The sequence below is a fragment of the Mirounga angustirostris genome, unplaced genomic scaffold (assembly GCF_029215605.1).
Source record: "Mirounga angustirostris isolate CCGP_5_RB_7025 unplaced genomic scaffold, mMirAng1.0.hap1 SCAF_10, whole genome shotgun sequence".
Classification (NCBI taxonomy): Eukaryota; Metazoa; Chordata; class Mammalia; order Carnivora; family Phocidae; genus Mirounga; species Mirounga angustirostris.
In genome coordinates, this window is record NW_026991718.1 from 51,058,740 (window position 1) to 51,072,541 (window position 13,802).

General features: G+C 53.1%; 1 protein-coding gene across 3 annotated transcripts; it reads left to right on the forward strand.

The window, feature by feature from the left end:
* The first annotated feature begins 6,804 nt into the window (after positions 1–6,804).
* On the forward strand, positions 6,805–13,527 carry TEX261 (testis expressed 261). Of its 3 annotated transcripts, XM_054509778.2 has the most exons (7): positions 6,812–6,975; positions 7,632–7,759; positions 8,588–8,667; positions 9,782–9,935; positions 11,807–11,874; positions 12,614–12,716; positions 12,883–13,527. In XM_054509778.2, the coding sequence occupies exons 1-7, from the start codon at positions 6,962–6,964 to the stop codon at positions 12,996–12,998; spliced, it is 663 nt and encodes a 220-aa protein (XP_054365753.1). In that variant the 5' UTR covers positions 6,812–6,961; the 3' UTR covers positions 12,999–13,527. The 3 variants fall into 3 exon arrangements, with proteins under 3 accessions (XP_045740759.1, XP_054365753.1, XP_045740758.1); XM_045884803.3 differs by lacking the exon at positions 7,632–7,759 and having other exon boundaries at positions 6,805–6,975; XM_045884802.2 differs by lacking the exon at positions 6,812–6,975 and having other exon boundaries at positions 7,480–7,656.
* Positions 13,528–13,802: the final 275 nt, after the last annotated feature.

Genomic DNA, 13,802 nt, shown 5'->3' on the forward strand with positions numbered 1-13,802 from the left:
CCAGCAGAAATATGGCTGTAGGTGGGGTGGTTTTGCCCACCATCAGCCCCTCTTTGTTCTAGGCCCGTGCTGGGTGCTGGGTGCACATTCTCACAGAAGTCTCGGGAAATATTTAAGCTGGGTCTTGAAGAGTGAGTAGGAGTATGCCAGTTGGAGAGGTGGGGCTGGGTGTAATGGGCAAGGCTGGAGTCTGCATCTGAGGAAAGAAACCACAGAAGGAGAAGGAACCTCTGATTCTTTCTCTTTTTTTTTTTTTAAGATTTTATTTATTTATTTGACACAGAGAGAGAGATAGCGAGAGCAGGAACACAAGCAGTGGGAGTGGGAGAGGGAGAAGCAGGCTTCCCGCTGAGCAGGGAGCCCGATGTGGGACTCGATCCCAGGACCCTGGGATCATGACCCGAGCCGAAGGCAGACGCTTAACGACTGAGCCACCCAGGCGCCCTCTCTTTCTCTCTCTTAACTATGTGAGCCAGGAGGCAAGGGGGGCTCCCCAGAGGGACACTACCCTTACATGCTGTTGGAGTTGAAATGCATCTCACCTCCTCCTCCTGCCCCCGCCCACTCCTGAGGCTGGTAACAGACAGTTTGGGTTTGGTTTTTTCAAAAAGCAGGGCACCCTTGCTCCCCTAAACAAATCAGAGGTTGTGGCAGGAGGGGGAAAGGCAAGGAGGAGGTCCAGCAGCAGTCCCTCAGCCTGCATACACACAGCCCTTCCCCTTTATTGTAAGGGCCCGACCCAGACCACCACAGGGGCACAGGGGAGGCAATGAAAAGTTTATAAAAGCAGAGGAGAGTGTTGCCCATGAGTCCGGCTGGAAGGAGAGGCCGTGCGGGGAGTGTGTGCGCGTGAAGTGTCCGAAAAGTGGGTATGCTGAGGCCAGGCATCTGTTGGGAAAGGCGCGCTCCTGTGCAGGGCCTGAGAACAAGCCTCTGGCCCAGACCACTTCCTCACCAAGAGACGAACGAGCCCACACAGCTGTGCTGGGCTCACCGCCCCCGTGGGGATGTCTTTCCCTGGTTCAGGCTCAATGTGTGGCTCTGTTCTGCCCAAGCAGTACCTGGACAGCTCTCAGGCACACGCGCAGCGTCCTGTATTCCAAAGTCCGAGGACGCGGAGGGGCCTTCCGAGGCGGTACAAGGCCGGTTCGCAGAGGCCCAACGCCCTGCCGGCCGCACCCATTGCCGGGGGGGCCCCCCTGCTGGCCATGAGGGACTGATACCTGCTGCTGAAGCTGATCCTTTGTCTCTTTTCTATGGGAGTGAAGCATTGTTCCATCGGGCGCTTGACCGTGTTGTGTTTTCCTCAGTGATTCCAACAACACCTAGACGCAGTGGGGCAGTGTTTGGATTTCTGGCCCTGGTGGCCGGCATTGTGGTGGTCTTGGCTGTATCCTCCACATAGCTGGAGTGCTCCCCTGACACCAGTTAGCCATCATGGTATTCTGCTCGACAGTATCTCAGTGGTTAGGCAGGTGGGGAGCTAGTGCCGGGGAGACTCATCCCAGTTGGCCCAGGACTTTCCTGGGTAGCACTGAAAATCCCATGTCCTGGGTATACCCGCATGGTTGGTCACCCAGCCCGGGGCTGACCAGCAGTGTGAACATCATCAATTTATTCACTTCTCTGTGCCTCAGGTTCCTCCCCTGTAAAATGGGCCTAAAATTAATAACCTACTTTATAGAATTTTTGTGAGGGTTAAACAAGAGAGTGTGTGTAAAGGACATAGCTCAGTGCCTGGCACAAAGACATGTTCAACAAGCATTAGCCATTAATAACAATATTATATTAGATATAGAGACGTTTTCTGGGCAGTCCCAGGGGAGAAAATGGGACCAACCTGCTCAGTAGAAGGAAAAATCTCCTTCCAGATGGGGGGTAGTGAGTGCTAAGGTATTCAAACATAGGCTAATATTTGGCCTGCTTTATGAAGTGGACGGTAGAACTAGCCACCTCCTGGTCCTGAAATATCTTAGTCCTGTGATAAATTAATCTCATCCTCTTCCCACCGCCCCCCCCCCCCCCAGGGGAGCTAGCCTATCAGAGAGAGTGGTCTCTTTTCTTCTAATCAGCAATTCCTGTCATCAGAGACCACTCAGAGCTGCTTGAATAAAGACAGAGACATTCCAGCCACGAATCCAGCGATCTCTGTTATGCTAAAGACAGAAGCAAACATGAATGGCTCTCTGCTGTTCTGGCTGATGGGCTGTGCCTCCTCTCCTTGGACTTCCATTAGCCGACTGCTTCCTCACAACCCCGCTCAGGGGCTCTGCTGTGTGTGTGTGTGTGTGTGTGTGTGTGTGTGTGTGTGTGTGAAAGACAGAGAGAGAGGTCAGCAAGGGTCTCATGCAAAGTCCCAGACTGCTCCCCTCCCCCACCTTGTTCTTTCCTGTTATTCCCCAGCCTCACACCCTCACCCCCGCCCCCCACATGGTCCTCGCAGGCCTAGTAGCTTAATGCGAGGCAATTAATAGAGCCCTCTGAGGACTTGTCATGAGAAAGCTCTTTAACTCAGCCACTTGAGTTGGGGCCCCAGGCATGTATGTGACAGGGGTGCCAGGAACACCAGGACAGCTGTTTGGGGTGGGGGAGACAGAGGCAGAGCAGAGAAACAGGGTCGGGAGGCCTAGACTACGGGGACAAATAGATGATGTGAACATAGCAGTGGTCATTGCTTTTCATTGTTTGTGGTTTGTCTTTTACCAAATTTTGCTCTGGCAGGTGCAGCAAAACCAAGACCAGAAAGGTGAGGTGCCCAACAATAAAGCTGCTGATTACACGGACCATCAGAGGAGAAGTTTCCCCTAGGATGTGGGCACTTTCGAGAGGGGTCATCATGCGGTGACATCGTGTGTGTAAGGATAGAGTGGGGTAGGGGATAGCTGTGCTTCCATTGGGGCTGGGGCACTGGCAGGGAGAGGCAAGCACTCCCCAGGGGGAGGAGAGGATGATGAGGGAAGAGGGGCCTGGGTCTCCAGGCCTGCCTCTCTCTGTCTCTGACTTCACCATGTCTCTCTCCCGACTGTCAGTTTGCAGCCAGGCCAGGCAGGGGCCGCGGAGGCCCAGATGCCGATGTGGACTTTGTCTTCACCAGTTTGTAGTGTGTGTGTGTGTGTGTGTGTGTCCGTGTGTGTCCCCTCTCCCGCCTGCCCTCCTGGCCCACACTCTAACACTGATGGTGGGACTCCCATGGTCTCTCAAAACTCCTTCAGTAGGTCTTGAACTGGCCCTGGCTTTGGTCCTCTGCAGCTCCTCTGGCCGCCACTAGAGGGCGGCAGCCAACACAGCCGGGCCCGGGACTTGAACCGCACACTTCTGCACTGCCCCGCCTTTTCATTCCACACCCCTCTACTTTTCCCAGCCCGTAGGGATGTGCAGGCCCCAGCTGTGTGGGTCACTGGGACCACAGAACCAAGTAATTCCTGTCCCTGGCCGTGGGCTCAGTGAAGGTGTAAGTCTGTGAGAATGTGAGAAGGGGAGTTAGTGAAGATGCAGGAAGGGACCAGAGGTGACGAGAACCCTAGGTGTATTCATCAGCTCCTCTAAGGATAAAGGTGGAGGGAAAAGAGGGAGAGCCAGAGGATCAGGCAGCCTTTGGGGAGATAAAACAGGATCGAGTCCACTGGCCAAATGGCAGGTGATGACAAGACAGGCAGAATCACTCTCACAACAAAGGCAGGTGACTTTTAAGAGACCAGAGAAAACCATGTGGCTCTGGATCCAGAATGCCCAGATTCAAACCCTGGCTCTTCCAAGTACTAGCTGTGTGACCGTAGACAAAGTATTCAGCCTCTCTGTGCCTCAATTTCTTATCTGTGAAATGGACATCATAGTAACACTATCTCCTGTGCTCGCTATGAACCTTAAGTGGGTTTATACACACAAATCACTTAGCGCAGTGTCTGGCACCCACTGAGAACACTAAAAATGCTTGCAGTTAGTGTTTTGAGGAAGAGGTCCATCTGATGGTGAAAGAGCTGGTCTCCCCTAGAACATCCTCATGAGATGTATGGGAATTGGTCCCCACACACGCCAGCATCAAATGGTAACACATGAGTGTGTGAATTAGGAAAAGTTAAAGGGTTACATGTAACATTGGGATAAGTGTATATACTTACTGTTAGTATGTAGGTCAACAAACTTCTGAATCTACAAACCCTTTCACCCTTGAGGCCCTTGAATTGAGGATGAGGAGCCCTCCTGCTCCCTCCCAACCCTCCTTCTGGAGAGGCTGGGTTTGCTCTCCCCTGTGACCCCCTGCCTAAGCATGGGTCCCAGAGAGCCTCCCTGAGCCCTGTCCAGCCCTGTTGGGTCATGGGGAGCTGATGGGAGCGAGGGTCTCCTGGCTTGCTTTTCACGGCTCTCAGGAAACCATGGCTTCTCCTGCCTGCTGTGGGAGGAAACACCAGTGCTCAGCCTTCGTTCCTGGGGCCAGTTTTGGCCCCAAGACTGTGGGGAAGTGAAAGTGTCCAGCCCTGCAGAAACAATCCTTCATCGGGTCATCTCAATGCACTTAACCTTTTTGGCCCCCAAATTTCTCTTCTCTACAGTTCTGGGAAGAGTGGGGGAATACTTCTACATTCTCCTCCCTCCCCGGGAGGACAATGTCTAGGAAAAAGTAAGAACAATTGAGATTTTATGGTGCCTCTACTCACTGAGGCGTCCGTCCATGTCTCAAATTCAAACTCCCCGATGGCCAGGCCACATGATCCGAGGCTGGCCACCTTACTACACAGTGGCTTTCCTCACAAAGGGATGGGGTAATAACAAGAAATTTGAGCCATCCCAGCAGATCCAGCATACTATGAATATTTTAATTTTAAACTTAACTTATGAATGGGTAATGTGTTTACATATATTTACATAGTTCAATATATTAAGAATATAAAAAGACATACAGTAGAAAGGCTCTCTCTTACTCTTGAACCCTACCCTCTCTTCCTAGGAAGCAAGCAATGTCACCATTTTAGAATGTATCCTTCCAGAGATAGTCTATATAAAGAAATACCTCTATAAAGAATACCTAGTCCTTTCTTCCCAGCCTTTTACTTTTTTCAAAAAGGGGATCCTCTTATATGGAACATCCACAGTTTTTTGTGTTTGTTTTTATTCCTTTCTTAAATGAAAGTATGGTTGACCCACAATGTTACATTAGTTTCAGGTGTACAACACAGTGATTCAGCATCTCTCTATGTTATGCTGTTCTCACCACAGGGTAGCTCCCATCGGTCACCACACAACACTTTAACAATATCATTGACTATATTCCCTGTGCTGTACTTTTTACCCCCATGACTTATTCTGTCCTCATTTATTTTTACAGCTCTGCTCTATGATGTTTCCAAAGGCACTTATCCAGTTTGCTATTAGTGAACTTTCAGGCTGGTTTCAGTGACTCCCCGTGCTGTAGTGAGAAGGCTATTGTAGATAAGCCCATAGTCCTCGAAGCTCCCGTGGCTCTTCATACATATTCCTCAGGAGTTCTTTTTTTTCCCCCCTCAGGAATTCTTAAGCAGGGGTTTGGGACCCCTTAGAAGTCAGCAGACAGAGAATTCAGGGAGATAAACTCCAGAACCCTGGAAAATTGGAAGGAAAGAAATTTTCCATCTTTATTTGCACTAACCTCTATTGAACATTTCCCTCCACTGTAAATAGAGGCAACAAACTTCTGGTACTTGTTAGCAGTATCTGTAACTCTCTCCCATGATTAACGATATTTTGAAATATCATCTACATTCATTCATACCTCGTCATTGTGGTAGTAAAGGAAAACGTTTCTCTACTTAATGACCCTTCTGACACCAAATGTGTGCGTCAACCAATTTTTCAACTCTCTTGACACCAACTTGGTGTTCTGTAATTTTATTCAATTCTGATAGTAACTACCTGGAGTTGGTGTCAGACTCCCCAAGTTTAAGGGCTCAGTCCCACAAGACTGCTCTCACTTCAGATGCCAGTTACAGTCATGGGTCGCCAGGGTGCCTACACTTCTGTCCAACTTGGCTACAACGTGCGGGGTTCCCAACCTCCCTCCTCAGGTTGGGTAATTGGCTAGACAAAACTTGGAAATAATAACTTACAAGATAATTGGGTGACAAAACTTGGAAATATTTACTTACACTTACCAGTTTATTACAAACGATATTATACAGGTACAGATGAACAGCCAGATCAAGGGGCACATAGGGCGAGGTCTGGAAGGCTTCCGAGCCCAGGAGCTTCTGTCCCTGTGGAGTTGGGGTGGGCCACCCTCCAAGCATGTGGATGCATCCACCAACCTCTGAACCCATAATTTAGAAATTTTTATGGAGACTTCATCACACAGTCATGATTGATTATTAGCTCAATCTCCAGCCCTCTCCCCTCTGTGGAGGATGGGGGATGGGACCGAAAGTTCCAAGCTTCTAATCAGGGCTTGGTCTTTCTGGTGACCAGCCCCCATCCTGATCTATCCAGGAGCCCACCCAGAGTCGCCTCTTTAGATCCAAAATGCTCCTCTCACCTGGAAATTCCAAGGGAGTGGGAGTCCTGCAGACACTCCTATCACCTATCCAATCTTTGGGGGGGTATCTACCCAGGAGGGGAATCGATGCACTATGTGGTAGTTCTATGTTTAATCTTTGAGGAATATGTATTCGTTTTTACGCACGTAAAGATTATCCCGAGATGAGTAGCAAAGCCCAGGCCCCTACAGACACTTTGTTTTGCATGCCTGTCTTGGCCACTAGATGGGGAACTTCTCAACAAGGGCTGCCCTGCGCCTTCCGCCCCCTCAGTGAGTCTCCCGTGGTAGAGTAAGTGCATTCAGTGCCCGGTGGGCACCCTGCGTGCCCGCCACTGGCGATGTGCAGGCGATACAAAGGTGCAGAAGGTACCCTCAAGGAACTCGGCCTAAAGGGAGAGTTACGCCTGAGGATGACTGATTAAAGGCGCCCCAACTCCTGCCGGTGCCGCTTCCTAAATGTATGACCCGAGGCAAGTAACCTTCCTTGGCCCCAGCTTCCCCATCCTGAAATGATTTACAGTCAGCTGCCATCAGGGAAATACAGCGTAGCCTTTAGCACAGTGCCTGGCCCGCGCTGGGCACGCAACAGTTTTGTTCGGGCAGCCGCGGTGGCAAACAAGCCCGGTGGGCGACCCGCCTGAGCGCTTCTGGCCGGTGCTTGCTGGGAGCGGTCGGGCGGGCCTCTCGCGCCCCGGACCCCTCCACGCTGGCGCGGGAGCGCCCAGGGGGTGCACCGAACGCTGTCCCCCCGGCTGGCGCCGCGTCCCCGTCCCCGGGCACCGTCCTGCCTCCCCGGGCTGCGTCGCCGGCCCTCCGCTGGGTGCAGCCCCGGGTGGCCGGAGCTCCGCCAGCGGGGTGCGGGACGAGGCCGCGGCCGCCTGGTCCTCCGCGCCGGCGGGAGGCGCTCGTCCGGATTCGGCCGGGGGCGGCGCTCCGGCCGGGCTCCTCTCGGCGGCGGCGCACGGCCGTCCCTCCGTCCGCAGGGCGGGGACGCGGCGACGGTGGCGGCGGCTCCGTGTCGCCGGAGCCGAAGCGCGCAGGCCCGTCCCGGCGGTCGGGGGGCGGGCGGGGCGGGGGCGCCATGTGGTTCATGTACGTGCTGAGTTGGCTTTCGCTCTTCATCCAGGTGGCCTTCATCACGCTGGCCGTCGGTGAGAGTGCGCGACCCCGGTCCGCGCGGGCTCCTCTCCCGGCATCTGTGCTGGCCGGGGGTCGCATCACGAAGGCGGTCGCATCACGGGGGACTCCTGTCCGGTGCTCCCGGCCTTCGCATCCCTCCCCTTTCCTGTCCCGCCGGATCCTGCCCCCTCTTGCTGACCCTAGCAGCCCTGTGGGACCGCGGGTCCTTCCCCGTGTCACTAAATCCGCCCTGGCACCGCCTGGGAGTGGCTGACTCAAGTGCCCCTTGCCCGAGCTCGCGCACCGCCAACCGCTGCCGTGCCCACCCTCGCGGGCCTATCGCGCTGAACTTTTCCCGGACACTTATCCCCGCCCTTTCGCTTCTGGCCCTTCGTACTGCCTACTCTCTCGGAGTTTGACACGCTTTTCCCTTCTGGCTAGTTCCTACTCTTGCTCTCTGCTGAGATCTCACCTCTTCCGGGAGGCCCTCCTTATGGGGTTTGGTGGTGCCCTGTCCTTTCTCTGAAGTAGCACTTGTCACACTGGGCTCGTCTGACGCCTCTCCCTACCCCCACTTACCCGCGCTGGGTCAGGGAAGGGACCTTGCCTGTCTTATCCTGTTCTCTCTTCACTCAGAGCGGCACTTGGCCCATACCAGGTGCCCAACAGATATTTAGTGAATGAGTGAATGAAATGCCCCTTTATGGACCAGAGGTTAGCATTGTGCTGAGGCATCAGATACAGGTTTCCATTCAGTTTTATGAAATCTTTTTTCAGTTGCCCGGACAAAGTTTTGCTTCTTCAGGCTTGGGAAGACCCCACATGGGTTGTTCGGTTTGTTCCTTAGTGAGGGAGTCCACGAGGGGTTGATGGGGACCCAGCTGCAGAGGGAGAAAGACCAGGATAGTGGGAGTGACTCTGGCTAATGTTCTCCCTGCTTGCTCCTCTTCCCAACCCCCCCAGCGGCTGGACTCTATTACCTGGCAGAACTGATAGAAGAATATACAGTGGCCACCAGCAGGATCATAAAATACATGATCTGGGTAAGTGGCAGTTTTCCCCAGGATTTTCCCCTCTTTTGCCCTGCCTCAAAGGAGGAGGTAGGGAGAGTTTTGCATGAATGGTGAGATCTCTGTCCCTGCTGTTTCCTGAGGGTGCCACCCCTACCTCCTTCACCTGCACCTTGTCTCCTGAGTCTGCTCTCTGGGTCCAGGTGTTCCCTCGCCCCTTCCCCAAGTAGCAGCGCTTCACTGCAGACCCTGTTCTCAGTTCCTTAGGGTGACAGCTGAGTGCACACTCTGTGTTGACAGGACCATGGCTTGGCCTTTGCTTGGTTGTTTCCCGTTGTCTCTAACCCCTGCGAAGAACTACGAAGAACCTACCTAAGAACAGTTTTGAGTACTTGAGTTAGAGTACTCATTGTCCTCAGATCAAGTGACTTGTCCTAAGAGGGAGACACCTTCCCTGGCCCAGTCCCTGCCCTCCTGAGGTCTCATGGAAGGCTTCTGTTCCTGAAGACACAATCCTTGCCATTGATGTCAAAGCTCCAGGAGTGCCTGCTGGCGGGTAGATTCCTGCCAGCTGTGGGAAGGGGTGGGGATTGGGACCATTTGGATGGGAGAAGTCCAGTGCCTCTCAAGTCACCTGGTGTCAGCAGCCACTCTGGGCATGGCTTGGGGTAGAGGGTTAGTAGTGGAGACGAGACCATAGCACTCAGCTCTGGGTTCAGAGGCCTGGCCTGAGGGTTTTGGTACAGGAATTAGACCTTTATTCTACCAACTGCCATTTGTTAAGCGCTGACAACTATAAATTCTTCAGAACAGTGTTTTTCAGGTTGTAGGTCTCATTCATTATTGGGTTGTGTCATCAGTTCAGTAGGTCACGGTCAGCATTTTCAAAAAACAGAATAGAATAGAAAAGAATTGAAATTTGAACTTTGATCTTATAACGTTTACTGTGGGTTGCTGTCAAAAATTTTTGAGAATGGCCTTAAAAGATGCTGCCCTTTGGGAGCTGAGAGACAGGTTGGGGAGGACTGTGAAATAGGGAGAGATCGAAGCATGAACCTAGTGTTGCCCGGAGCAGGCTGGGGGTTAGTGAGACCAAGAAGGCTGCCTGGAAGAGGCTCCCTGCACTGTGTACCTCTCGTTGTTTCAGTTCTCCACAGCTGTGCTGATTGGCCTCTACGTGTTTGAGCGTTTCCCCACCTTCATGATTGGCGTGGGCCTCTTCACCAACCTCGTCTACTTTGGCCTCCTCCAGACCTTCCCCTTCATCATGCTGACCTCGCCTAACTTCATCCTTTCGTGCGGTGAGAGGGGGCAGAGTTGGGGAGGCCGTCGAGGTGGTTGCATGTGCCCAGCTCAGTCTGGGGCACTATGGGGATATAGAGAAAAGTGGCAAACCACTAGGGTCCTCCAGGAGGCCAGGCTGATTGGGAACATGGACTTCCTACACTTGAGGAGCCTAGTCTCCTTGGCTCTAGTGACTAGTATTTGGGGTGATGAGGGGGTGGGGCTGGGATACTTAGGGAGGGCTTTCCCAGGGCGGTGAATTTGAGAAGGGAGAAAAGGTGGGTTTTCTGTGTAGTTATGGGCTCTAAGAAACCACTTGGCCAGGAAAAGCCCAAAGCCCTACCCTGGGAGGCAGGTAGCTCCCTGTCTCGTCGTCTGGCCCAAAGTCTTGATTAACACAAGCTTCATGGGGCTGTGGGTCCCCCTGCAGGTGCCGGCGCTGGGGTAGACAAATGTGTTTGGAGGACCCTGACCGTTCTGCCTTTAAGCTGGCACTACTTTCTGATCCTGGGAGTCATTTCTCCTCTCTGGCCTTGGGTTCTTGATGATGGACTCAGGTGACACACAGTAGGCGGTTATAGATATCCCCAGAAAAGATTCTGGGAAGTGTTTGGTTACCAGGATTGTTTTTTCTCCCATTAATTGTTACTGGTCATCTAGTCTTTGGGCAGGATATGAGATGTAATTGGGAGTTTCTTAGAGCTACTTTCTATTTCTGTGGGAGAATCTGGAAAGAGAATATTACCCACAAGGAGGGCACCCAGTTAAAGCTAGGACTGGCCTCTTCCCTGAGTGCCTTGGTGTGATTCTACCAGAGGATGTTTGGTGGGGGTTGGTGTGGAGAGTCCTTCCCTGGAGACCAGACCCCTTCTGCATCTTACCAGGGGATAGAACCCTCCCCACCCCCCATCCCCCCAGCAGCAGGCCCTCCTGGCTTCCCTTTGTCATTCCCCCAACCTGCCCTTTAGATGCCTGAGAGACTTTTCCTGAAGATCTGTGGGCATCAGGCACCATCTTTCTTCCAGTTTCCCCAGTCCTAGAGTGTGGCTAGGCACGGCAGAGCTCTGCCTTAGAAGGGGAAAGGCAAGAGGAGGAAAGAAAGACAAGACGTGGCATTGGCTGTGAGGTGGATGTGCGGGGTGTTCAGTTTGAGTGGGGCTTTGTTCTGGTGCCTGCCCTTCACCTCACCATGAGAACAGGCAGGGAGGCCTATCTCTGAGCAGCCCATCCCCAGGATCTGCAGGTTGTTTCTCTCCTCCATAAATGTGGCTGCACCCTAAGGAGGTGGGTGTCAGTCCAGAACATACCAGTTTAGACCAGTGAGCCCTACCCTGGGGCAGAATGAGAAAGGACCCTCTCCCCCAGAATTTGGAGGAACCCTAAAACTGCACCCCAAAGCATCTAGCAAACTGTGCCCTTTTATTCCTGAGGAGTGAGAGCCTCTTTGTTTGAGGCCCTCTCCCAGCTGCCCAGTTCAGAGTGGAATCTCTTGGGAGTATGTTATCTGCCCTGTGACTTCCTGTGCCCACTGCCCATGGGAGGGCACTCTTCGGGACTCACGTCCACTTAAAAGTAGGTTAATGGTCACGGTGCTTTGGATTACATAACAAATCTCATTTTTATACCATTCAAAGAGCTTTCTTATCTGCCTTCTAATTTTGTTCATAAATGCCTTCTGCAGTGGGCAGGTAGGAGCTAATCCTCCCATTTTCACAGATGGAGAACTGAGTTCTGGAGAGTAGTGTACTTGGCTTATAGCCATACTCTGAGTTGGGTGTAAAATCAGGACTAAGACTCAGGACTCCCAACTCTCAGGGGCCTTTGAAGGTTAAAAGTCCAGCTTTATATTCTTCCCCCCAAACTGACTGACTCTTCATTTCCTCAACAGGGCTAGTGGTGGTGAATCATTACCTAGCATTTCAGTTTTTTGCAGAGGAATATTATCCTTTCTCAGAGGTAAGAAGTGTTCAGTACATCAAACTATTAGCAGGGACAGAAGAAGTAAAGGGGACTTGCATGATTTGCTTTGTGAACTTAGCTGGGGTTTGAAATAGTCTGCTCAGGGATAACGCATTTAAAAAAATAGTATTGATGAGTCTAGAAAGTGATGTGGGGTGAGGAGCAGGGATCTCTTTGGCTGAGGCGGGGAGGTCACTGCTCTCCCCCAGTGAGTCCTTTGGTTCTCCCAAGATCACAGCCTAACACCCTGAGGTCTGGACAGGGCACTGGGGTGGCCTTGTCTGATGCAGACCTCATGGGGCTGGGCGGGTTGCAGCCCTGAAGCCCGGCTCCTCCCAGCAGACTGCCAAGCCTTTTTCCTCTCAGGGGTTCTCCACACCCTGCTGCTCCAGTTCTGACCCCTGGGAAGAACAGGGTCACTTTTGGGGGGAAGATGGGTCAGTCATGATTTTGCCTTCCATCTGCTTCCTTTAGTTCAGAGGAGTTGTTTGTCCTAGTGCCCAGGATTTGGGGATTGTGGTCATACTCGGTCATCCTCAGCCTCCACCTTTCCCCACTGAATTTTCTCCATGTCTGAGGTTGCCCTGCCTCTGCTTCCTGGGCCCTAGCCTCCTTCAGAGATCAGGTGTGGGGCCTTCTGTGCGTTCTTGACCGCCTCTGTAAGATGCATGGTGGCCGTGTGGGGCCCACCCTTGGCACCTCCGGGGCACCCTCTCTCAGTGTCTCTTGTTGCCAGGTCCTGGCCTATTTCACTTTCTGTCTGTGGATAATCCCGTTTGCGTTCTTTGTGTCACTGTCGGCTGGGGAAAACGTCCTGCCCTCCACCATGCAGCCAGGAGGTGAGAAGGGGCTTGTCAGGGGTCATGGTGGGATCGCCTCAGGAAAGCCTGGGTTGTGTGGGGAGCCCGAGCCCAGCCTTGTGATGGAGACACTTGGGCTCCAGGTGGGGAGATCCATGTTCACATGTAGACACACACACTCATCCCCCTGCCTGTGTCTCCACAGATGACGTGGTCTCCAATTACTTCACCAAAGGCAAGCGGGGCAAACGCTTAGGGATCCTGATTGTCTTCTCCTTCATCAAAGAGGCCGTTCTACCCAGTCGTCAGAAGATATACTGAACCCCTTTGGGAGGGGATGCGGGGGCAAGATCAGGAGAGTCGGGCCCCTGGGCCTCTGCACTAGGCGGGGACCGTGAGCCTGGAAGGCACCTTCGCCCAGCCCTGGCCCTCGTTCCCTTGACTCTCCCTGAAGCCCTCATCCCCACCTTCCTCGAAGGGCTCAGCTTGGCTCAGATCTGACGCTACTAGAGGCTGTGACCTCAGAGGGCACCAGGAGGATGGCAGAGCCTGCTTAGCCAAGAGGCCATAGGCCCCCTGGTTAGGCGGGAGCTGAGCTCCCTATGACCCTCCTGCCCACTTCCGTGATGGGTCGGGAGGTTCTGGCTCAGCCGGGGCAGGCAGGCAGGGGCTATGAAGCTGGAGAGCAGACAGGGATAAGTTCTCTGGGCAGATGGCCGTGGGGAGGGGCCATAGCTTGGCACTTCCAGGAGAAATAGTTTTTGCTGTTGAACTGTGATTTCTGTCCCAAGTGCTGATTCCCATTTGAATAAAGATTCTAGGTGGCAGTGTTTGCCTTAATATCCTGAAAGTTCATCTCCCTTTCTTGCTGTTGACCTTCTGCCCTGGACTGGACTGGCTTTTCTGCTCCAGGGGCTTTTTTTCTGGGTTTGGGTCTTGCCCTCCCAGAGGGACTGCTCTCACGGCCCTTCCTGGGAAGTGGGCAGAGATGAGGAGCTGAGCCGGGTCAGGGGGGTTGGGGGTGGAGGCAGCCTTTCTCGTGCCCCTCCCTTTTCTTCCATCTCTTCTTTCCCCAAGGCGCCATGGCTGTGACGCTGGGGGCAGCGGAGGGACGGTTTGGGACTG